We start from the raw sequence: 26,588 nt of genomic DNA on the forward strand, positions 1-26,588 counted from the left end.
ATTTGGCACTTCTGCACATGCGCAAGCGGCGAAACCCGGAAGTAACCCCTTTCCAGTTTCCCTTGGTACACAACCTGAAAACGCATAACCCGAAGAGTCTGTAACCCGAGGTACCACTGTACATCCAACAAAGCAGGGGTAATCAACCTTCAGACCACAAAACGCTGCTGAACAGTTACTATAGACATAATACAGCTAGCAAAGTAAGTCTTAGGCATGATTGTGTCCTCTGGCTAGTGTGCAATCTGCTTCAGAATGAGGCTCATAGCATTTATAATGTGGTCCTTGCCTGGCCTGCTTCATCATCTACAGCTCTCTATGGTATGAAGGGGCGTATTGGGTTCTATAGCCATCTCATGTGGGAGCAGCTGCCAGAAGTCCATAGATTACTTTCTCATCTATAATTAAATCACAAACAAGTGCTGTCATTATCCATTATGTTTCACAGTGCCCCTTATATCCTTAAGAATATAATTTATATGATTTTTTTTATTTGCTAATTGACATAGGTAAACATGTGACCTAAAATGCAGCCCTCTGTCATTGCTGCCATGAAAGTTATGAAAAAGTCTTTAGCAGGAATCACGGCTAACTGTGTGGACTTCAGCTGATAAGATTGTTTGTTCTATCCAGCAGGGTGATAATGAAGGGTGGTGACATATTTTTTTAAAAATATGTCTTTTAAGTTTGTTTGTTTTTTAATCACAGATGTATTAGCTTGGCCCAGAAGATAAGTTAATTTGAGAAAGTTCAAGGAAAAAGTTCTCTGTCCCCTCTTCTCATCAGCAGTCCCTGTGCCCCATCCCACATACTGTAATTCAGACACTTTTCAGGAGTTTTCAGGGAGTGAAACATGTTTCCAATAACTTCCATAGGGTCCAATACAGCGCTTGTATCTTACTTATGATCATGCACAGAAATTAATGGGAATTATTTTTTTCATCTTAACCTTCCCCCTTGGTTTCCCCAATTAACTATATTTCTATTTATTCTCTTTCAAACGTATGCTACTAGAGAACGTAAGTGATAGTTATTTCAGCACAAGTTTGTGGTAACCAACACTTTGCTATGTGGAATTGCTATGTGATTCTAATCATGGATCCTCATCTTGAGCAGCCCATTTTAACAATTTGTTGGCAGAGGTACTGGAGGTCCTAGGTGACTGCAAATTACACTTCATTTCTGCCAGACAGGATGATGTCAACAAATTATAGGCTCCAAGAATGTGCACCCCATAAACTTATAAACATACACATAGGAGTCACTAAGTTTCTGTTAGAAACAGCCATATGACTGTATTTTCTTTTACTTATAAAGAGCAGCATGTTGACATCCAACAATTCAAATATTCAATTCCTTAAACTACTTCAAATGCAAGCAATACTCAAGGCACCTGACACATCCCACATCAACATTCTCAGCCATTCCCAGGTATGTACTCTTACACACAAGCACACTTCAGTTTTGATTAGCAGCAATTCCCACAATCACAGTGGCTGGAGAAAGTACTACAACAATCACAAGAATTTGCTTCAGAGTATATCCAAGATTTCAAATCTGAAATGTAGAAAAAGGTGGACGTTCAAAAAAAGTTGGCTTGAAAAATATATTTTGATATACTTAAACATGTTTCATAATAATCTCTTTCTATGTTTGTTTTTCCTACTTTGTGGCTCAAATGGAAAGCCTTTGTGCACATCAATGTGAAGAACTACACAAGGACAAGAGTATGCATTTTTCTGTAGGACAAAGAAAATTCATACAACCCCCTCAGATTACTAGTAGAGTACAACTGGTTGCCCCAAATGGAGATGAACATCAAAAGATTTCTTCAGCCAGTTCAATGGAACCCAGATAAGCCATCACAATCCAGATGGGGATATATATCCAAATGTGCATCTCATTAGCTCTATCAGGCTTTACCAACCTGGGGCCCAGCTGTGCTCCCTGCTGATAGTAGCTATTATCCAAAAGGTCTGGAGATGCCAAGCTGGTGAAGGTTGTGAGCTAGGTGAAGAATGTCCATGGATTTCCCTTGCATGGTTTGGGTCACATATGCTTAATTAAACATTCCATTGAAATGTTGTATTTTGGATGCATAGGAAAGCTATTTTAGTTTCCACAGATGAGTACATTCAGAAAATTACATGTACTGAATATGATATTTCTTCATTTTGTCTTCAACACTGATCCAAACATCAATTAAGAAAAATCCTGAAATTTTAAGAAATCAAAAAATAAAAATCTGTGAACGCACAAAACTGTTCATCTAAGTATGCAATACATTAGATATGGAGTTCAAATTACTACTGCTTTCCCAGAGTCATAGCATCACTGAATCCTTGTCTTCTTTTTCTCTGTTATCCAGGAAAGCAACTTGTTTGAAACACAAGACACAGGAAAGCGAAAATGATCAAAGGCCTGTCTGTCATTGGGTGAAAATGATCAAAGCTTAATGACTGCCCTTCCACTTCAAAAGTAAATTTGTGCAAGATTATGGTTACAACATTAAAATGAGTTAGAACTTGTGCTTATAGCAACATCTTAAGGTGGAATCCTGACATGTTTTTTAGTGCCAAACATGAATTCCAGTTTTACAACAAGATGAAAAAGAGGTTGAAATATTGCTTAAATTAAACCTTGGTTTTACTTATGGACAGTGATGCATGCATTTAAGTGTCAGGAGCCAGAGACAGGAGCAGGTCAGCAATAAAACACCCAGTGTCAGTGAAGTTAATTCTTTATTCAAAGGAACCAGAACAGTGCAGGCCTAGTGATCACAGCAACTCTTCCCAGTAGTCTTGCCCCAATGAGGCAGCTGCAAGGGCTGGAGGTCCCTGCCTTCCCACCACTCTCTAAGGCTCCTCCCCTGGGTTCCTTCCCCAACAGCCTATGGCTCCTTCATCTTGCTTCCATTTGCTCCACCCTCTTCATTTCTCCACATTTCTGGGAGACCAGCGGGGAGGAGAGCTGGTCACAGTAGGAGGGGAAACTTCCCTGGTTTCTTCAGCAGCCTGCCTCATAGCTGCCTCTTAGGTCCCCTCCTCTTCTGCTTCTGAGCCTGGACTGCTCTCTGCCCCAGCCTCTTCCTGCTCACTAAACCCTGTTGCCTCTTCAGCTTCTGGAACCTCCTCCTGAGTCTGCTCCCTTCTCTCTATGGGGGCTCCCCAGCTGGTGCCTCCCACCACTCCTCGGCATCTAGCAAGTCCATGACATTAGTCATGCTGCAGTAAAATGTTAAGTCACCACAACTGGCTACCCCACTCCCTCTATTCTGAAGTTGTGCAAACCTTTATGTCTGCCCAGCATATGCAAAGCCATCTCCCTTTACTACTCTTAGCAACCAATTTAGTGATGCCCTCCTGTGATCTGAACTCTAGTCATTAAGGGGCCACAAGGTTATCAGAGCAATCCTAACCCTGGCGGGGAGCACTGGGGTGGAGCAGCAGATGGACCACTACATCCAAACTCTGGTTGATTATACTGGACATGATGGGGTATTTCCCCCCCCCCCTGCTGTGCTAGCTTCCCACTGCCACAGCAGAGGGGCCCAAAACAGCAGTGGGAGAGCAGCTTTGTATCCAACCGGTCTATGGCTCAGCTCTGCCTCTGCCACAGCCCATTTCCAGATCCTAAGCTTGCTACTACTGCACTACACTGAGCAGGTGCAGGGGGAAACAGGTTCTACAGCAGCCCCGTTACCCCACTGACACAAGCCCAGCAGACAGACACGTTGCCCTATCTTTGCCCCCTCCAGCAGCACAGAGAAGGAAGTTACCCGTACGTTTGTTATTCATGCTTTCCTACAAGTCACCCTACACTAGAACTTTTAGCCTCATTATCAGAATTACGACTCTGGCAAGAGTCTTGACATTCCTGTCTTCAAAATTTGGAATCAAGACAGCCTGCATATTTAAGCCAAACTTGTCAAAAAAAATATTAAGGGCTTCATCAGGCTAGCTGCCGACTGGAGTGACTAAAATCTCCTTTAACATTTGGTATCCCTCGCAAAGCAAATAATCACATCAGCTTTTCACTATCTATTAAAAACTTCGGGTTATTCTTTGAAAGGTAACCTGGTACTGTATTGTACAGCAGGCTACATTCCCCCATGTATCTGTCTCCTCCATTTAATAGTTAACAATAGGGAAATCAAAAGATGAGAAGTTTCATCATCCTCTGGAGCCAACTCAACCAGTTCAGTCCCACTGCAGATTTTATAACAAACAAATACCACCACCACTGTTCAGACTAACACTTTGGATTAAGACAGAGAGTATCTGAGAAAAGCCCAAACTATGACTAGACCCTTGAAACCAGGAATGGATTGTGGTCTAAACAGAACAGACTGTTGCATTATGGGAAGGGGCCAAGATGAATTTACTTTATTCTGTGCTATTATGATAATGTCTCTCAGGGGAAGAAAGTACAAACCCACTCCTTTCCAGGAATAGTCCAGTCATAAGAAATTGCCATGAGAATGGAAATGAAATGCTAAAACCTGGGTTTCATAATTAACAATTTCATTTATTGCTGACTGTTTTAAAAAAAAAAGAAGCCAATTGGGAGGAATGGAAAATAAATTCTAAAGCAAATTAGTACCCAGGCCATCCAGAGGAAGAGGCAAACTGTGGTGTTGCATCTCAACATGCTTCTGAACTGCTGTGTGTGAGAGACCTTTTCTAAAAAGCACATTTGGATTCCATGTTGCATCTGTTCCCACAGGACATGACGTCTCAGTTACAGAACTCCATTATGAGGGAAAGAAGCACTTGAAATGATGGAAACCTTGAAAACCCCTTGCAGAGGACGTGAAATATATACTACCATTTTAAGGGAGAAGTGTGTGCTTGTGAAAGTTTCCATTTACACTTTGAATCAAAAGCATGACAGTTGAAATGCAGCTGCATAGAAAAGGCATCCCCAAACTCAGCCCTCCAGCTGTTTTGGGACTACAACTCCCATCATCCCTAGCTAACAGGACCATGGTCAGGGATGAGGGGAATTGTAGTCCCAAAACAGCTGGAGGGCCAAGTTTGGGGGTGCCTGGCATAGAGAAACATTTGTTGATATCAGCGGCTCATCACATAGTTGCAGTAAACTGCAAAGAAAAGGATTTAGACAGTAGGGTAGATTGCTGGAATGGAATAGGGAGTTCTTCTTCAATATAGTTGCAGTTTCAAGTAGCTCTTATAGCTGTGGCTGGATGTAGGAAACTGGGTGAAAGGCTCTTCTGAGTTTATAGAGTTGGCCACAGCCAACATTACTGACCATAAAGTTAGTTTTTGTGACAACTATGCAAATCTAGAGCCAAATAAATAAATAAAATGTTAGCTTTCATCTGCAAGTGAGTCCTATGGAAAGTTGAGGGAAAATAACACAGAAGCAGGAGCTGGTTATAGCATAAACAACCAAGGTACTGTATTGAGGACCTCAATTCAAACCAAGTTACTGTTTCTCCTTTCTGTGCTGACTTTCCTTTAACAAAAAGTATCATTAAAAATTGTTTCAGGCTGTTTTATGGGAAGCTATACAAAAATGAAATAAATAAACTAATACGAAAAATGAAGGTAGGTGGATCATAGCAAATGTTCCCTTCATTGTTAATGCGGAGGGCAGGATCACACAATTATACTGACACATGCAGGTGCAAGAAAATAAATTGATAAATTTGTAAGGATAAGTGGAAAATCAGTTTCAGAACTGAAGACACAAGAAGACACGCTATTGGATTCTCCTACAGGGTAGACCTACTCAGAATGTCACATGACAAAAAACAAAATACTATGGATAATATGAATGGTAAAAATATACGACAATGATGGGGATTTTTTAAAAGCATTACATAAAACTCAAAAAGGCACAGCTCCCTATGTGACTCAGAGCAGAGGAAAAACTACAAAAATCACTCTGAAAGTCCCTAAAAGTTTCACGCATGATACTAAAAAAATTCAGAGGCTGACTGATGGCCAATTACTTGGTCCTATCTGCAGTGCTACACAAAGGCAGCACTTGGAAATGCTCCTTACACAGCATGCCCTTCTGTCATGTGCCTGAATTTATCTGGCACCAGGTTACTTACTAAATGGAATGATCAGTATCCTATCACATGGTTCGGTCATCAAATGCGACAACTTTCACCCTTGTTCTTCACCAGATAATCCCCCAAATATGATCCATATGAACAAGGAACAGGAAGCAGTTTCTTGGAACAGAGAACCACTGCAAAGTATGGAGCAGACAGAGGTCGAGTATAGCTGCAGCAGTTCCCAGAAAGGAAAGGGTAAGCTTCCTTAAGCAAACAAACCCTTCCCTGCCCCCAGCCTCACAGTACAAACTAGGCAAAGTCTCCTCTAATGTTCCAGATGATGCTGTTTTCCTGTGGCTATTGAAAACTGATTTAGCATAACTACCCCAGTGAAGCAGATGGGACTGAATGATAAAGCTCAAGGTGCAGTGGGGGGATGCAGCTGCGAGCTGAAACAATCCCTGATGAAATTGTGTTGCTGTAATTGCAGAGGAGTGTGGGGAGAAGAGAAACAGAAAAGATGTAAGATACAGCCTCTCCCTTTTTACTATATAAAGATGCATGTAAATAAAATCAGGGATTAAAAAATAAAGTTTTAAATAGTTTATGCTTTGCCTAAGGTTCATTAAACCAGCTAATGATTTTGTGTCGACTATTTTGGCTAACTTTTCTCCTTTTTAAAACCCATTGCCTACTCCAGGGTGGCCAGCATGCCCTACAGAATTCGCTGCATTCACACTCCAATCACCTCTGGCCACTGGTCAATTGGCTGAGTCCAACTGGAGTAGAAATTCAACAACATCCAGTGGACACCACATTGACTACCCCTGAACTATGCAGCAAATGAGTATGAACAAGCTACAGGAAAGTGGCCCAACCTAATAACCAAGTGTTGAACTCCTTGGAGAAATAAATGGTCCTCATGTGCAATTAGAATGGTTACTGGGAAAAAGTAAAGCCCAACAAGAAATCTGAAGGAAGCTTGTTCTCTTACCAGGATTTTACATGAACCAATACTGGGCAAATCTGTCAAGAGGCATCAGAAAATATGGCCAGGATTCAAACATTCACTTCCCATGATCACTAAGAGAGAGAACATCCCTTCCCACCCTAGTGGAATGTGAATCTGAGAGTGACAAGATTAGGACAATGATGAGGGCTCATGTCTCACTGGAGTAGTGGTAGAGGGAAATATTTCTCTTCACTCTTGCAATTGTGCTGAGATAAGAGTGGCCGCAAATCTCAGCATGATTTCAAGGATTAAAATATTCCCTCTCTAAAGGACAGGAGTGGCAGAAGCAGTCACACAAGCAAAGGAAGAATAGGGTTGGGAAGAGAAGCATCTTTTAGCCATTGGTTGGCATTGGTGCCCCAACCAGCTAGCTGGTGAAAGGTCCTATTTTTAGATAGATGTGCAAATGTTTGGTATTATTTCAGTGTACGTTTACATCTAGGATCAGGATTCTTGATGTACTAATGTTTTACTTGTGGGAACTAGTGACTGGCTGGCCACGAGTAACCTTGCAGTTTCTTCTAAACCCGTTCTATCTTTCTGCATATCATCACTGACACCACACTGGCACAGCAGCCTTTTCTGAGCTTTTATTTGCTGGTGCAGCCAACTTTCAGAATTTTTTCACATTGTGGTGCTATACATATTGACTACCATTTGTGCAAGAAGAAGCAATGATCAAATCACCAGGGCCATATCCAGTGCTACAGCTCCGCAATGCCGCAACAGGCTTCTATAAGTGTATCAGAGCCTCCACTTCCTCTCTTGTTCCCCATGTGGCCTCAAAATCAGCTCAAGGGCTGGGAGACCCTCCCAAGCAGGTGCTGCAGAGGGAAAGAGCAGGAAATGGAAGCCCTGTTGCACCAGCAAAACTACGCACCTGGAGCCATAGCTGTCAACTTTCAGATTTGAAAATAAGGGATCAGCAGCCTCACCTGTCCCAGGGACAGTCTACGGGATATCTAACAATCCGGGATAGCAGCAGGAAGCAGCAGGAAACAGTGCTGGAATACGGGAATTTCCCGCAAAAAAAGGGAAGGTTGACAGCTATGCCTGGAGCATGAAAAACAAACTCCTGTTCTCGGACGAAGCACTAAAAAACCCAGATCATTCTGAAAAGCAAAATGTAAGGACATTTCTAATAAAAATGAAAAATGAAAGTGGACTAGAGTACTGTACCAGTGGTCAAGATGCAAAGGTGCAAATTGCTGTTGTGCACATTTAACTTTTCATTTGAGACTGGCCCACTTGCATTCAAATGATTTTTTAGAGAACTATGAATGTCCCACCACCCCATTATAAGCATTTGGCAATAGGTAGCAAACAGGTGTGGGGTGAAAACCTAAAATGCATTTGGTTATAGCTACTTTCAGGAGTCCTAAGTTGTCTGTAGGTTTCAACAAAAAGTTTCAGATTATTCTTTCTTTTCTTTTCTTTTTTAGTTTTCAGATTTCTCAAAAACAGGGTTGCCGTGGTTAGAACTTTGCCTGATGGCACTTTTGTTCTCTCTTTTTTATGTTGCAGCCTAGTGTCTAGACTCAAAACAGTGAGAAGTTCTCTCTAACTCCAGCCTGTGGTTTCAGTGTGTTCAGCATGAAAACTGTGCATGTCAGCATTCTTCTAGCTGGCTCCATGTGATTTAATTTAAGCCAACCACAGAATGACTGTGCTAGCTTTCTAAGATGCCACAGCATGCAAGCTGGGGGTGGGGTGGGGGACTGAACAGAAGCAATGCACACCAGATGTTAGAACAGAACATCTAAAATTATTTATCCAGATTTAGCATACAAGAAAGAATCTTCCTTCCATGCTAAAAATATTTGCATTTAATCCAAGAAACAAGCATGCTGAAACTCAGTTTGCAGAAACCATACTGCACCTCTTTCTCCTCATCCCTTTGTTACAATATGCTGTATTCTGGATGGGAATTCCTGCTTTTCAATGGGGCATTTTTTCCTGCACAACTAGAAATTATTTGCTTCCTCCTACTTTATATTATTATGCCCACTTGACTGAACTCAATTTCCAGGTCAGGGACAAGCAAAGAAATTTCAAAGGTCCAAAGAAATGACAACATTTATTTCCCGTGAATGCATCTGCTCCTTTTGGTATAGTGCAGTGGTAGGAAAATTCTGGGCCATGGGCCTAATCGTTGAATTGTAGAGCTGGAAGGCACCTACAAGGGTCATCTAGCCCAACCCCTAGCCAGGCCATTTGGTGCAAACCACAGTTACCTCTCCTGCTCATGACATCTTCTATGGTGTCAGGCATGGTCAAGTTCAAGACACAGCTGCAAAGGAAAAATCTCCTTTGCAACCAAGCCATATCTACAAAGGCACTGGCAATCTAATTTAAATGCCCAAAGTTTCTTTCTTCAAAAACCTACCATTTACCTAGGAAAATATAATAGTGGCTTATTAATCACGCTTAGCCAGCCACTGTAGTCCTCATGATAAAGCGGTATTTGTTCACCATTTCAGAAGCCCACTGTACTTCCTCCTACCCTAACTCTAGCATTGCTTCCAACCAGGGGGGTGGGAGAGTCTCCTTCCTGCTTCCATCCTACCAACAACCCACTTCCCTGATAGCTGCAACCCAATGAAGAAATCAACTGACTGAATCACTTGATAAAAGCATGAACTTGGTCAAGAGTCGCACAGTGCTGAGCCAACCACTCCCAATTCATTCCAATGATACCTATAACGGTGAAGTATCTGCTCAGCTACAACAAGTGTCTCGCTCAAAGTATGATTTAAATCCACACCCCAAATGTAGCCAATAAACAGATAGGTGGTACCAGCCAAACCCCCTTTGGCACAGCCGCATATTTATCTGTTCCAGATAAGATGGACTAATTGGGGAGGTCGGGTAGGCCTAATTATGCCCACAGGCTGGAGGTTCTTCAATAAGGCGCCAGTATCACAAAGCTGTTTATCAGATTAGCAGACTGCATTGCTCTCTTCCAAAGTGAATTGGTTAACAACAACAACAACAATAACAACAACAATAATAATAATAATTTATACCCCGCCCATCTGGCTGGGTTTCCCCAGCCACTCTGAGTGGCTTCCAACAGAAAATTAAAATACAACAGTCTATTAAACATTAAAAGCTTCCCTAAACTATGGCTGCTTCTGCTATTTGCATACAATCAAGTTCACATTTCTTAATTAAAATGGATGTGGCACTTTGTGCAACAAAATAAGACTTTTTGAAGTAAGGAAAAGGTGTGAGATAACAGCTGTTTGCCGCAGTATCATATAACTTCCCTGCAAACAAACTGGAATGAGTAAGCAGTTGGTGTCATATAATGTCCCCTCAAACTGTGCAAACCAATCAAGATGAATACTCAATAAAACAAGTTGTCAGAAGGCAGACTTCATTTCAAGGCAACACTGTTAACTAGTTACACTCTTTCACTTGCATTAACAAATCTGAGTTCTGTACAGTTGTACCTCGGGATACGTACGCTTCAGGTTACATACACTTCAGGTTACAGACTCCGCTAACCCAGAAATAGTACCTCGGTTTAAGAACTTTGCTTCAGGATGAGAACAGAAATTGTGTGGCAGCAGCGTAGCAGCGGCAGGAGGCCCCATTAGCTAAAGTGGTCTTCAGGTTAAGAACAGTTTCAGCTTAAGAACAGACCTCCAGAACGAATTAAGTTCTTAACCCAAGGTATCACTGTACTGGACTTATAGTATGCACAATGGCTTTCGCCTGCATAAATCAAATCTGCAATATAAGCATCAATGAAGGAGTAAAATGAAATTGCATTCTGTCTTACACTTTGTGCACATTTGACTGCAACCATGGTCTTGATGCTCTAAATACAGCACCCAAACATGTCCATGTACCACTAACAATTATCTTCTGGGCTTTTACTGAAAAAGGAAAGAAAACAAAGGGTCTCTTATCAAGCAATAACAACATTCAGGATGACAATACACAAAGGGGCAAAGGCTAACAGGTGTTAAAAATTAAATAAACAGAACTTTCCTTAATTCTCAATGTATGTAATGCAATTACTGTAAACTTATTTTCACAAAATAAGCTCCTTACCATTATCTGTAAATATTTATGCATGGACTGTAGGTGACAGTTTGGGCTAAGAGTTTGCTCATCTGCCTGTGACATTCTCTACATGAAGCATATTCCCTTCTGACACCCACTCAGTCAGAAGCAAGAAGCTCTATCTATTTTGATCTTTCAAAACAGAAGCAGCATAAGACCATTGTCATGCAAAGGAGGCTTAAAAATAAATAAAGCAATACTGCTTTTGTATTCATAGTGTAGTTGCCACACTAGATATGATGTAGTAAGCTTACAGGTGCTATGCAAAGTAGTTCTGCAGGATACAGCACATCCTTTGAATTTGTGAGGAATTTAAGAGCTGTCAAAGGTCTCCAAAGTTCCTGGATTTGCATACGAAGAAGCTAAGCACTGTTAAAAAAATTTGACTTGCAACTTAGCAGGACACAAGCAAACTGTGTCTGTTTTTTTTTAATAATATTTTTTATTAGTTTTATGAATACAGAAAAAAGAATAAAGAACATATTATAAAAGTAGAAAAAGAAAGTTACAAATTTTCTTGTTCTTTTTTCCAAATCTACTGGACTTCCCCGCGTCCTCCCAACCCTGCATTCTCTGTGATACATAACATCTGCAATTTGTTAACTTGTTTCAATACTTATTGTATCTTCCATTTTATCATGTTACCCAATTTCAAATATATTATAACCCAAATCATGTACGTTTTCATTTTAACACAATAAAGTTGTTTCATTATTCTATCTCTGACTTCTTGTACCTTAATTTCCATTTCTTTAATTTAACCTTACTGAAGCTAGTATTTCCTAAAAGGTGCGTTTTTTAACATTCATACAACTTATAATATTTTTCCAAATAATCTTTAAATTTTTTCCAGTCCTCCTCAATTGTTTCTTCTCCCAAGTCTCGGATTCTGCCAGTCATTTCGGCCAGTTCCATGTAGTCCATCAACTGCGTGTGCCATTCCTCCAGTGTGGGTAAATCTTGTGTCTTCCAATGTTTTGCAATCAGGATCCTTGCTGCTGTAGTAGCGTACATAAAAAAAGTTCTGTCCTTCTTAAGCACTCTCTGGTCCACCATGCCCAGGAGGAAGGCCTCTGGTTTCTTGGGTAAGGTAAATCTAAGTACCTTTTTTAGTTTATTATGAATCATTTCCCAAAAGGCCTTCACTTTCGGGCAGGTCCACCAGAGGTGAAAGAATGTCCCTTCCGCCTCTTTACATTTCCAGCATTTATTATCAGACAGGTGATATATCTTAGCAAGCTTGACTGGGGTCATGTACCACCGGTACACAAGCAAACTGTGTCTGGAAGCAAATTGTACATTAATGCAAAACTAAAGTTTGCAGTGTTAACTCTCAGGTTCAGCTTTTGATATTGCGTATCTATACACTAGGCAGTTTGAGAAGAGAGAGACAAAATGGGTTTGCCTTCTGCCACACTGCTAAACATTACTTGCAGTCAATTCATGCTCTGTTGTTACAGGAAGTAAGCGAAGTAATTATGTAATATGCGACTAAGTAATGTATGCTGTCATGGAGAAATGGGAGGGGGGGAAGTGGTCCTAGTCCTCACATATGGGTCTAATTTCCTTTGTTTTAACATTCAGTCTTCCCTACCGTCCATATAAGATGTAGAAGAAAGACTATTCTCTGCAACTGATGACATTTTGTTATTTCTTACCCAAGAATACCACAATACCAACAAAAAGCAATAATATTACAGAATAAGAGGAAGACGATCCACCGTCACCACCGAGGCATCTGTACGCTTCATAAGGGCAGCCCAATAGCACATTCTCACATTTTGAGAATTTGGCCTCACCTACAGGCTACAGAAGAGGCTTCAACTACATTCATTCTTCTTCCACAGGTTCACATAAAATAAGTTTTAAGCTATGGCACAAAATCCAGGAAACATGCAAAGATCACCTCCAGGCTAAAGCTGAGGTATTGTCTGAAGTGGGAGGAAGAACCTGATTGTTCATGAAGCCATATTTTTCAGGTCACAACAACCACACAAATTGCAGCAATGGTGGGGCCAGTGTTCACACAGAAAATCTGGTTCTCACAATAATCATTCACTATGCACTCCACACGTTCCCAAACGCCCACATGGGGCCTATATTTGTTTAAACGGGGCCCTAGTATTGATGCAAAATGTCAAGGCTCCCAAAACTTGCTATCTCATCTCATAGTAGGCCTTCTTACTCAGGATGTAAAATTTGTAAGCATCCCTATTGTATGCAACAGGCTCATCAGAATTTACACACCGACACTAGACATTCTTGGCAGACACCAGCAAAAAGCATGGCCATGCAGAAGTAGTTCTAGTAGCTTCCCTATTGGGACTGTAACATAGAAGTGGCAGCCTTAAGAAATTAAAAGGAAGTTTCCAGTGCAGCATAAATCCAGAGTCAAACTACAAACACATCACTTAGTGCCTGTTATTCCATATGCAATCTAGGAAATGCCACAGCAATATTTGCATCTTTACCCTAGTGAGTAGTCAAATTCTGTACAAGTTTGCTGGTTCTTAAATATATGTGACTATCAGGCATAAAATTTATAGATGCCCAGATGAATAGAAAAAAATACTATTTTCTGTACATAAACAGATTGCACCACTTTTGTCTCCACAGCTTGCCTTACATTTCCATATCCACACCTACCATTATCATCATCAGTTCAATTACCTACCAGTTCCAACACTATCCTGGTATACTCTAACACTGACCTACAAAAAGCAGAAGATGAACTAGGCAAAACTAACTGATCCACACCAATTCAAGATCAGATAGTTGACCTCCAAGCCCAAACTGAGTAAATTTGTTCTACTTCCTGTAGGGCAGAGATTTCCAACATGTAGATCGGGATCTACTGTTAGATCCCTGGGAGGTTTTGGTAAATCATGGTCAATCACTGGGTCCCTTTCCTTAGCATAGGTAAAATAGAATCCGGCCCTGCCCCATCACTTCACCCTCCGTTGTTGCCCAATCTGCAGAATGGAAGATGGAGTTTACTCAGTGATGCTGTTTGTTCCCCCAGTGATCTGTTGGTGAGTGGCTGATTCCCCTTTCTTCCTTGAGAAAAAGTTCAACAACTTTGACCTGAACCCACCCCCCAAAAGGAGGTAGATCACTGTCTCTTGGGAGTCTCTTGGGAGCTGGCCACCCCTGCTGTAGGGCAATCCCATGGCTCATTGGTTACCCCAGTGAGGTTACAGTAGTTCATTCTTATTATCTTAATCTGAACTATGTCAAATAAATTAAGATGTGCTGTACTTTACCCCTCTGCAGCTTCAATATTTTTTTTAATGGCACACATTAACCAAAAATAGTGATTTATTCTCCTCTTGCCTCTGCCCCAATATCTTGTGCACTGTTGGCAAATTATTCTACCTTCTACCTCCTCTGTCCATCTTGTTTATTCAGACTGCACATTTTTGAGGTAGTGACTACGTTGTATTCCTTTTTCCACATATTATCTGGGTCAGATCTCAGTTGAAACTTGTGGACTCCATTATAACAATAATGCAATGAAACAAAACAGTGTCTTGTATATTTTCCTTAACTTGAAAATGCATCTGAATACTTCCTTCACTCCAACCTTCTTCAGAAAGGAAGGCCTAATTAGATGGGAAAGCAGTTTCTAAATTGCCAGTTGTTTTTGTTTGTGTAACTTCATACTTCCTCGGTGCACTGGGCCACAAGAGCGTGACACAATGGGCAAAGAGACTAAGAGTGACCCTGTCTGTCTGTTAACAGCACTGCACACTTCTGAATGAACTTTCTAATCCAGTTCCAACTTCTGCTTCACACAAACCTGCCAACTTTCACCAGACTCAAATCACAGCTATGCAGAAGCAGTGTCTTCCTGTTAAGTAAAAACCATCCCCCCACAGGAAGCACACATTCCCATCAACAAGACCACCAGGTTATCAGCATTATTTTGTCACCAGTGTTGTTGAAGCCAGATTCCCACACAAGCCGCAGACAGAGGAATCCAGGTTATGATTAAGCAGAAAATCTGTGCAGTAAAATGCCTCTGTAGATAAGCCAAAAGGGACATCAAAGTCATATATATATGGAAGAAAATGCACTGCTTTTTACAGTACATTTTATAGAATATAATTTGCATTTGGGGCCAATTCATAAACAGCATAAATGAATTATACTTGTTTGAGTATCTGAATATTTTAGATGCAAATCATGCAAATTCAGTGTGGAGAAAGTAAAAGCAAAATGCCAGAGCCCACTACTGAATATAGCCTCTTTAAAAATGTTTCTAATGACCCATAATTTCAAGAGATGCACTGAGCGACGTGGCTGCAAATGCCACATCAATTTTAAAGAATGTCTCTGGACCCCAATGTAGGATCCAGAGGCATTTTGGGAGCTAGAACAACTTCACCAGGTGCTTCCTACCAGAGCGCTGGGTTGTGTGCCATTGCTCATCTCCCCAGCTGCTGGATGTGTACTACCACCCATCCTCCTACCATATGTTAAGCTCATGGGGCCCACCAGGGTGGTAGCCACAAGTGCAGCACTGTTGTGGCGCCACTCAAACAAGGCGCTGATCCTGCAACTATGCGCATTATAACCACATGCTCTGAAGTACTCCAAGAAGATTAATCCACTGATTGCATTTTATTATGTACAGTAATACCCATGGCATCAAATGTGGTCCATTCATTCATCCTGCAACAGCCTTGCAGCAAGGAGGCAACCAGGCTGCTGTTTGCTCTCCATTTTCAAAGTCTAACAATATGTCTGTGTACTGAGAAAGGGAAGGGATTTTCACACAGTTAACTGGCAGAAGTTGAAGGGAAGACCCAATACAAGCAGTTCATAGTAAAGGCATAGTCATGGATGTGCAAACCAGCACCTGAGATGGAAAACACAGGGGCAGTCATCCAGCAAACAATTCCAAAAAGATAATAATGAAAGGACAAGGATGACAGAGATTCATATGACTGATCATCACCATTCACCTCTTAACCTCTATCCAGTGGTGCACAACTACCTTCCTTTTGGCATTCATTATTAGACAGGAGTGCCTGGCATGCTCTGGTCCATGGGGTCACGAAGATTCATACACAACTAAACAACAACAACAACAGTAGTAACAACATTAGCAATTTAATGGTAGATGAAGAGCATGGGTGGGAACAGAATCACATTTCCCTGACAATCTATTCTCCCTTAAGTGCTGGGAAACTGCAATATCCCTTACAAGGAAGTGCTACCTAAGGAGAGACCACTTCAAATGAACAAATGCATGTTTGTGGAATAAAAAACAGAGATTTGGAAAGCCCCTTCTAATTTTATAGATTATGGTCATATAAGTGGGTTATGCAGATGGATATGATTCACTTCCATAACACTTTCATGCACTTTATGTATAGAAGCTTATTCCCTGAAAGGAAGACTATGTTCCGTGAAGCCATGTGGTGATATTCTGAGATCTCCATTGCTCCCCTTTACAGCAATCCTCTCTTGGGAAAGAAGCCATCCTAGAAAGATGCAGAGAAGAGCCTATTCTGAAAATGTTTATGTTTTCATAGTAACAATAATTTAGAGAAAGACGGTTTATATTCCTCCTCAGAGAAAATCCTACTCTTTGTTTACACTTCACTAACCTCTCTCAAAATGGACTGCAAAAGGATTACATAGCATGGGGGGGTTGTTGTTTGCATTAAAGTATCCATGAGAACATCACCAAAGTTAACACATTTGCTTCAGGAATTTCCCCAATTCTATTGTCATGTAAAACTTGCAGCTGCAAAGTGCTTTCCTCAAGCAATGTTTAAGTTCTGTTAGAATTCTAAAAAATCCAAAATGGAGATAACAACACAATATGTATCTCCAACAAAATTTATCTCCAATGCATGCTCTGTAAGCAGAAATGAGCTTGTTATAATTGAATACACTCAGTCCAAACCAAGAATCCCCTCCACTCCAAAGGGACATAGTTACTCACACATTTACTAAAATCAGTGGGATTTAAAAGTGCCTAGATTGTGCCCAAGACAATCATCACTGCTTATACCAATCTACAATAGCAAGATTATGGTAGTTACATGGAAGATTTTTAAATATTCACCATACATTTGACATGAGATCATGTTCATAAATTTTAAAACACAGGAATATGAATGCCCAGTTATAAAATCTTTCCAAGTTTTGTTCTCCACTTTATTTTGTCCATACACATTTTAAGTTTAGTGTTAAAGATAATGAAAAAGAGGAAAGCAGCAAATATTAAACATAACAGCATATTAGACTCATGTCAACAAAGGGCCTCTTTAAAACAGTTCAACTACTACCAGCAAAAAAAGTCTGGAGAAAGTTCAGAAACACGTGAGAAAGTAAGGGAGCTCTGAAAACACTGAAGATAAGGGAGTGAGCCATCGCACTGATCTCTTCTTCCAAATGTATAATAAACATTGAAATTTAATATTTTCACATTTAAAATCATGAGGGAGCAGACACACCCCTTGTAGTAATCATTACCCTCCTCAGTACTGTAACTCAGTTTCAGCTGACCTGCTTCCAACATGAACAGACTGACAAGGCCTTGTTTGTTTACCCGCCCCCCCAATCCCCAAACTTAACAGGTTTGCATTTAGGTATCATTTACTGGCCAGCATAATAAAAGCCACTCTCTTTAACAAGCATGGAAATTTTTCCAACTGAAAATCTGGAAGGAGTAGGAGAGGGGGGAAGCGATTTGTGCAATGTTTGTGTGTGTGGCAACAGAAAAACAGCCCTCCTGCCAAGTACAATTAGCTCAGTGGTGCCTTTCTTTCCTCGCTTAAAAACTAAGCCATTACAGCCTGTTCAAACTGCACGTAGGTTAAAAACTCAGCTAGTTAAAAAAAAGAGCAGCGAAATTCTACCACTCCTGTGGTCAGGATCCATATGGTGGGGCGACGGGACATTACTGCAAAACTTGGTAACAAACAATTCTCTGTCAGGAAACGAGCAAACATGAGGGTGGGGAGCGGGGGGGGGGGAGAGAGAAAATCCACCCAGAAGATGACGGCCATGAAGTTGTGTTTCCTAGCGGCTGTGTGCATTTCTTTCTGCTACAGGCAGGCTTGCTTGAGGTGGTTCTTGAGGGAGGAGATGTGGGATTGTGGAGGGGAAGGGAAGGGGAGGCAGCCCTCTGTGTCAGAGCTTTCTCAGAGTTGTACAGGAAATGAGAAGTCAAACAAAGGGGCACTCTGTATTCTGTACTACAGGCACCCTTCCATCCCCGGAGCAGAGTAGTAAAAACTCTCCCATTGTGCCCTAAAGACAGGAGGCGACCCGAGAGAAAGAGAGACAAAACAGGCATACAACATGCCAACTTGCCATCCAGTCATTGTCACGCTACTACTCCCTTATATTCCCGTGTGGAAGGAAAAGAGCGCACGAACAACATTTATTTTCGGGCGGGGGGAGAGACATCTGCACACAGGAAAGCTTTCAAAACGGCGAAACAGGCGTTAAACAATAGTTCCCTCAAGCAAACTACTTCTAAGTGATCAATGTCTCCCGGACAAAACACAAAACGCCTAGCTTTAAAATGGGGGGGGGAAGAGAGAGAGAGAGAGAGAGAGAGAGAGAGAGAGAGAGAGAGATAGAAATCAGCATTTCCACGCAGAAAAGGCAGGCCACTGCCCAAATCAAGCAAGCAAAAGATATCAGCACAAACTCACAAAGACATAACGCCGGAGCGCGGCGTGAATCTTAAGTTACCTTCATATTGGCGGAGAATGCCAATATTGTTGTTCATCTTGTCCAAGTACTGGTAGTTCAACAGGTCCATCTTCATAAATAGCATTGAGCGGGCTAGCAAAGAAGACCAGCTTGCTTGCTTCCGCCCTGAACACCCCCCCAAAAAATCAGCGACAAAAACACGGGGGAAATGCTGTTGCGAGTAGCTCCTGGCTCTTTCCCGAGTTCCACAAGCTCAAGGCCCAGCCTCCGACTAATCAAAACAAAGTATATTTTAAAAAAAAACACAACCGAGTTTTTAAAAAAAAGGAAGGCAAAGGGGGGGAAATCCCCCTCCAAGGCTTCAGAAACGAAGACAGAGTTTGAAATGTATTGTGTCCAATTGCAATTAAAAATTGCTTACAGATCTGACGCCAAATTTCGGGCGGGGGAGGGGGAAACTGGAATGGCAAAGACTTCCTAGGACAAAGACATGCTAATTCTCCTCACAGCCCGCTGCAAGTTAACTGCACTGACATGCAGGCTATGCTTGGTATGACTCCTATGTAAACTAGCTTCCTCTTTCTAGCAGACGGAGATGACTGAGCATGCTCAGTGAATCCCTGGAGCTCTTCAAATGTCAGGGATATTTTCTGCACAAGATCAGTCTCTAAATGTATTGAGTGTTTGAAGGCAAGACAGGGAAGGAGGAGGAGCTGAAGACTGCACAGAAGTGGCCATGTCAGATTCTGCCCTTACTGGAAGCCGAGTTGCCGCTGCACAATTGAAAAAGAAATAAGCAGCAAGTCTTACTTAGAGCGCTAGCTAGATACACACGCAACTCCCCCCCCCCCGAAAGGAGTTTTGAAATGGCTGGAGCAGAAGCCAAAAGCCTCTTTTAATTTTCTCCCTGTTTCAGTTTAATTGTGCTTATAAGCTTTTTGCAACTCCAAATGAATCTCCCTTCAACTATGACAACACGCTGTTTTTTTTTTAAAAAAAATGTTATGTCTTTGTTACCTGCACTTGAGCCAGAAACACATCAAGAGAAATAATTATTGTCTTTCTATTGTGTATTCAGTAAATTGGTACATTTGAAACAGTCATAGAAACTTGAAAAAAAATTTTTTTAAAAAAATAATATTTATTAAAGTTTTATGCCGTAATTTTTTTAAAAAAAAAATAGTTATAAAGGGGATATTTTAGTATCTAAGGGTTTTACTATTTGATCGTTCTCTGCCTTGAAAGAAACAAAAGGGATTTCTCTCTGCACTGCTCTTATTTCAGGATGTGGTTTGTTTTCCTACACTCCAAACCTTGAACCTAAACTTTCCTAGTTGTTTATACAGATGCAAGTATATCATCCCACGAGGTAGAGCATCCATAACCAGTCATTATATAAATCCTGAGCCAATAAAATTCAATCCGTTGCTTCCTCCATAGCAGATCAATGCCTTAAAACTAAAATTGGGGTCGGAGGGCAGGGTGGAGCCAGGCAGTGAGATAGCCAATACTTTGACAATAATATCCTATCTTCATCAAGTACAATTTAAAATTATTTTAAGGAGCTGAAGGTTGCAATCCTAAGCATATTTGCCAGGATTTAATGGGACATTTTGAAGCAAGTATCGCTTAGGAAAAGAGAATTAAATACCAAGCTTCTACTGAGGCTGCCACTTATCACGCTTACGCCTACATTTTACAAGTCAAATTTCTTCATTTGATACACGTTCCAAGAGAATGTCACTGTAACCCAAAAGCAGTTTAAATGCCTCTCCCAAGTGTAAACTTCTTAAAACACAATGTTTCGACCAAACAATAGGAAGAGCTTCTTGGGGTGGGGGTGAGGGGGAAACACAAGTGTTCACCAGTGGAACAGAATGCCGCAGAAGGTGCTGGATTCTTCTTCATCAGAGCTTGATGCCACATTGTGATGTTTATTTTATAAAGAAGATTGTCTAAATATGGTCTATTTTTCATGTTGCAGATAGCATGGAAAGCTTCAGTCACGGGACTCCAGCCAGAAAGGATGCAGGAAGTCTATTCTGGGAGAGTGCTTCCCTGGCCCACATTTTGTGTGCCCCCTTTGATTGGCTTAGGAAAAGGGGCATTGCTGTTTACTTCCTTGCTCAGTTCCCAGTTTCTAAATGTGGTCTCTGACCACGTCTGCTTGCACTGGAGATGGAAATTCACTGCAAGAACCTGGCAGCATTGCCCCAGCTACATCGAGGGCACTGCATAGTTCTGGATGTGCTGTGTAGCAGATTTTAGGGTAGTGGTGCAAACCATGCCATTATTTGAGAACCAGAGACTTAGAAAAGAGATTAAGGCGCTTTTCAAAAGGCTGCTAAAAAGCAGTGGAAGGGGTAGAAACAGCCAGTTATCAGAGTCCTTGAAGGAAAAACAAGTAGTAATGTTAAAGTTGAAACAAGACAAATTTAGTCTGGATATCAAGGAATGCTTTCTAATTGTATGAAACAATTCAGCAATAAAACAAGTTTCTAGATAAATGGGATCTTCTGGCCTTGAAACTTTCTTAAAGGACATGGCATGAGAAGCTATTGGAGTACTGTGTCTAGGAGTGCAAACTAAAATTCATTGTAATGCTTTGATCCTAGATTTAAAAGACTTAAACCAGAATCAACCAATATTTATAGTCTTCCAAAGGAGGTGTGCAGAAATTTAGAGGAATATGACCAGCACATGGATTTATTTATTTTTGCTTCCTACCAGAAGGTATTCCAAGAATCCCCTTCCCCCAGTAGCTTTTAAAATTCTCAAAGCTATTTTTTTAAAAGATGGCTATATAAGGATTTAAGATAAAAATCTTTCAAAGGGGAAATGCTTCTGGTGAACAAACTCAGTTTTGCACTTCTTACTGCAATTAAGGTATCAAAAAAGAAATAATCTAAAAAAATGAAACTTGCAGACTACTGTTTATTTCCTAGTTTTCAAATAACATGTCTATCCAACCTTTCAGTGCTATCTTCTGTTCCCAGTGCACTCGTTTTACTTATGATTGTGTCTGTAGAAAAGTATCAAAAAGCCTTGTTCAATCCATTTTCCATCCAAACTCCCTTACCAACCAATCTAAAGAAATTAGATTTGTCTTGTCTGACTTTTTATTATTATTATTTTATTAGTATACTGTAAGTAGCTCTGGCAGCATATGAGGGTATAGTAAATATAAACATGGGTTCACACTAGAAGGTTGACTTCTTCATAAAGGCAACTAACTTTTTCATAAAGGTCATTTATTTTGAGGGTCTCTTGATCGTTTGGTTATTCGGTCATAGTTCTCTTATTGGGTTGTCTGAATTTGCATTTTCAGTTTAAAATTTACCTTCATAAAATCAACAATGCTAAGTTTCTTTCATACTGCTTTTATTTCTAAAATTGTAGAGCATCTTGCAGACTAGTATCTCTATAAATTTTAGCTAACCTTTTTTTTATGCACTCATGCTATTTCTTTGTGGACTTTGATAACAGCCTGTTTTCATTCGGTCTCCTAATAAGTTTTCATTTACTTTGGGACTACACCAGTGCCCCACTAGCATAATCCTCTGCACTCTCAGCAATGAAGTAGAAAGCAAAACTCTATCAGTAGAAACAAACAATTGCAGCAACACTGATGGCTACTTCTACAACATGCCTGGCAACTGGGACCCAAGAATCATCACACCAAGTGCAGAACACATCTCTACAGTACCCAGTTTGGGAAGGCACCAAAGACCAGCAATGTTAGACACACCATGATAATAACATGAATGAAATCAACAACCCCACCCCACCCCTCAGTATCTCTCCTTCTTATGATGACTCCATGCTCCAATGACTCGAGGAACAGCAAACTGACACCTGTCGCCACAAGCTTCATTAGGGTCCTCAGTTAATCCCCTGACGGCAAAAACAAAGAAAGCCACAGCACCCAGACAAGCATTTTGCCAGGAACAATCCTATGGGTGAGAAAAGAAAGGCGTGTACTGTTCCAGACACAGCAACCAGCCCTGTCCGTAGGCCAGTATATAGGACATTTGTCCAAAAAGCAAAAGCTACGCCCACCCCAGAGAAAGGCTCAGGGCTTGCTGTGGTATCAGGCATTCCACACAGACAATGCTGTAATTGGTGTCTGCACAAGAGGAAAAAGCAATTTGCAAGCGAGAGGGAAGAGAGCCAATTGGACAAGGAAGAATGCACACTGTGAAAGCAGGTCTAGTGACAGCATGGCAAGCTGGATGCTGGCACACAACCACTTAAATCCTTGACAGATTTAAATATGACCCCCACAAGGGCAAAGCCTATCATACATTCCAATAGGGAGGGGGAAGAGACAGCAAGATTAGAACTGTGGCTCCCCACTCCACAAAGCAAGCAAGGCATTGCAATGTGCACATACCTTAACCATCTGCACTTCAAAGGACCCACAAGGTAGCAAACAACAAGATCAGCAGAAGCAGATTAAAACTAAAGCTACGGACAACAACAATACAAATGCTGTTTGGGGAGATAGGCACCATTTTCAAAGTGTATCCAAAGTGAAGCAAGGTGCAAGAGTAAGAGCCTTTTCACAGGAGGGAGCATTACTACCAAAAAAGTATAATCATCTTAAGTATAATCGTCGTTGTCCTCCAGGCTACTTCTGAGCCCAATTCAAAGTGCTGTGTTGCCACTGTCATCTCCTAAATGGTCTGAAGCACTGCACCTTTTAAGGATTCCACTCACCCACCTGAATGTATTGCTCACTCTAGTTATTCTCTTTGTGTCAGCCTGCCACCTAAGGAGGGGAATTACAGACTGGATCCAGTGGTGGCTTTGCACAGACATGGTACCTGATTTTCACTAATCCACACTACCCACTGCAAACTGAGGGCTGGAGTACAGGAGAGTTACAAGCAGAAGCATTTTCCACTAGTGCAGAGCTACTACTGGACAACCCCTTGATGTATTCCAAGGGTCAGTGACTAGTATAGCAGCTGCATTTCTGAATTCTCCTGAACAGCAGCGCCATACAGCATGTACCAGGATGGCTATTACTAAGGCAAATGGGATAGAAACAGGACACAATGATTCTGTGAAAGGGTGTAGGTGGCATAATAATCTTAGGGGGGGGCTCATTCCTGGCCACTGCCACCACCCAGACATCCAGAAGCAGCGCTAGATACAGGGGCACTGCAAGCAGACAATGTCTAGTCTCACAGGCAAGAGGCAAGAGATACATTCACAAAAACGATGCACTGGCAGTTTCTCACCTTGGAGGCATAGCTCAGTGCAACAGGCTATGAGCTTCCATAATAGGCTGTGGGGTGGGGAGAGCTGTACATCTATTTATCTGAGACAGGGCAGTGAGATATTGAATCACAGCGATTGACACATAGACCAACAGCCTTATCCAGGTAACTGATGTCACACACCAAGATGCTGCTAATTCCCTCAGTACGATTCACCTCATCCAATCACGTATCTGTCAACGTTCTGGAGCAAATTTGGCATAAGGTTGCTAGGGAACATAAATGGAAATATCTCCCCCTACTTTGGGCAGCAATTGTCAGTGATATATTGCAGGGGGCAGGGGCAAGGCTGCAAGCGACAGGAAAATTGCTTCCCTCACTACCTAGCCTTAAGCCCCACTATATGAAATCCAGTGTACCCAAAGTACTCATCCCCATACACACGCTAATAAACATTATTGCAAAGAAGTTGTAAATTCCCTCTAAAAAGCACCTTTAACATTTAAAAAATGTGCTTTGTCTGTTATTCCAAGGAAATGATTCCCACAGGCCTTATAAAATAATTCAGTAAGAATGTAACCAGTATGCATGAAGCACAGACTGAAATACAATCAGGACTAAGCATGTGTCATTGTGCAATGCGTTCTGGACATGAGAAATACAAATACCAGCGTCTTTCATAATCTACATTTATTGATAATACTTATTCACATTAGCCAGAAACCACCAAGTCTTTCATTTCAGGATGTTGGTTGTTGCTTTGCACTACTCTAGCATTTAGAAATACAGTGGGGTACCTCAGGTTACATACGCTTCAGGTTACAGACTCCGCTAACCCAGAAATAGTACCTCGGGTTAAGAACTTTGCTTCAGAATGAGAACAGAAATTGCGTGGCAGCAGCAGCAGGAGGCCCCATTAGCTAAAGTGGTGCTTCAGGTTAAGAACAGTTTCAGGTTAAGAACGGAATGAATTAAGTACGTAACCAGAGGTACCACTGCACTATAAATATTTTCAACAGCAAACACAAAAAAGCCTCGTGGCACCTTAAAAGCTATGATATGTTAGATTCAGTGGACTTGCATTCTTTTGTGTAGGAAAAAAAAACACCGTTGGCCAACTGTGTGTGACACATTGGGGGGAGGAGGGAGATGAATACAAATGGCTATGTATGTATATCTCTCTCTCTCTCTCTCTCTCTCTCTCTCTCTCACACACACACACACAAAGACACACGTTCCGTTCAAATCAGACTTAAAAGAATGTGAGTTTCTTTTCCACTATAGGCATTATACAAGGCCAGCGTAGCAAAATAGATAATTAGCAGTAACTGCTGCTATGAATGGGCTCTTCTGTTCTTATCTTGCATACATTTCAGCTCAGATTAGTAATACTACAGACCTACTACTATCTCTTGCATTTTATGGCCTTTTGGGTCCTTTGTTTACAATCTCTCTCTCTCTCTCTGTAACCACTATGTAACTGCCATCTGAACATTACACATTATCAGATACATAAAGTGGCGCCTAGTTCAGAAGAAAATTACGCCACAAGTCTTTGAGGTTCCAGAAAACTCTTCGGCCGCCCCTCTCGCCACTGTAACAAAGGAATTGTTAGGGGAATTCTAGGACACATACAGACATAAATTTCTAGATATATATTTAATACAACACTGTCCCCTACAGGCAACTGGAAAAAACTGCAATTGCTTCCTTGGTTTTTGAGAACTAGTCTTTGTCCAGGAGCACTCTGTTAGATGTGTGGGTTTTGTGGGGAATGTGTGGAACAGGATTAGGTCATGGCTTTTCCCTCTGTGGAGGGAATGCACAACCCCACAACATCTGTGAGGATCCATGGAAACAGGCTTCAGTAGCATCAAGCCTCCGACAAGTCCCAGCTTCAGTCAGCCTCCAACAGGCGATTTTCCATGGGGGTAGGACATCCACATGTTGCCATGCCCACATGTACTGCAGTGGGAGCATTCAAACTGGCCACCACGCTGCCCAGAAAACTGGCATCCAATAGTGCTGCACCCAATCTAAGCTGGGAAGGCAACAAGAGAGATTCCCTTGACAAGCAAAACCAGTAATATCACAACCTATGAAGACATGAAAGCCAGGTAGTATGTCTATCCTGCCTGATCCAAAAGCAGGGGTCACAAACCCAACACCCACTAGTCCTGGGCAAGATATCGATACATCACCCAGGACCAGTTTGAGGACCAGAGTGTGATGGCGCCTTCACCCAGCGGTATATCGCAGGGGGCATTTACCTGTGTGTTATCTTCTCCGGCTTCCTCCCTCTCTGCACTGGGCGGTGGTGGTGGTGGAAGCGGCAGTGGTTTCAGCCTGCCACCTCACAGGGCCGGGGCAGATGCTGCTTGTTCCTCCCTCCGCTTTTTAACATCATGATGTATCACTATATTGAGATGTTTGGCTGGAGATATATCACCATGCTGAGAAGCTGATATCGCCCAGCCCTAGCACCCACAGGTATCATGACACCTGCAAAAGCTTCACTGGCACCTTCAGGCACAGGCCTCAGACTCTGTACCTTCCTATTTTTATTTTA

The 26,588-nt window shown here is 41.5% G+C and overlaps 2 protein-coding genes across 3 annotated transcripts in view; one reads left to right on the forward strand and one right to left on the reverse strand.

Annotated features, from left to right (window-relative positions):
• Positions 1–2,523, forward strand: part of ATG7 (autophagy related 7) — a 159,434-nt gene extending 156,911 nt beyond the window's left edge. Inside the window, exon 19 of the mRNA XM_083726760.1 lies at positions 2,369–2,523. The gene's annotated coding sequence lies outside the window, so the exon portion shown is untranslated. The remainder of the gene's footprint in view (positions 1–2,368) is intronic.
• Positions 1–26,588, reverse strand: part of VGLL4 (vestigial like family member 4) — a 102,897-nt gene that overhangs the window by 49,253 nt on the left and 27,056 nt on the right. Inside the window, exon 1 of one of the 2 annotated variants that reach the window (XM_083726871.1) lies at positions 18,834–19,455. The exons of the other annotated variant lie outside the window; for it this stretch is intronic. Within the exon in view, the coding sequence (XP_083582997.1) occupies positions 18,834–18,918 (85 nt within the window). The 5' untranslated portion in view covers positions 18,919–19,455. Of the gene's footprint in view, positions 1–18,833; positions 19,456–26,588 lie in introns of those variants that run through there. 2 annotated transcript variants of the gene reach the window in all.

The sequence above is a fragment of the Podarcis gaigeae genome (assembly GCF_964106915.1).
Source record: "Podarcis gaigeae genome assembly, chromosome: 2".
Lineage (NCBI taxonomy): Eukaryota > Metazoa > Chordata > Lepidosauria > Squamata > Lacertidae > Podarcis > Podarcis gaigeae.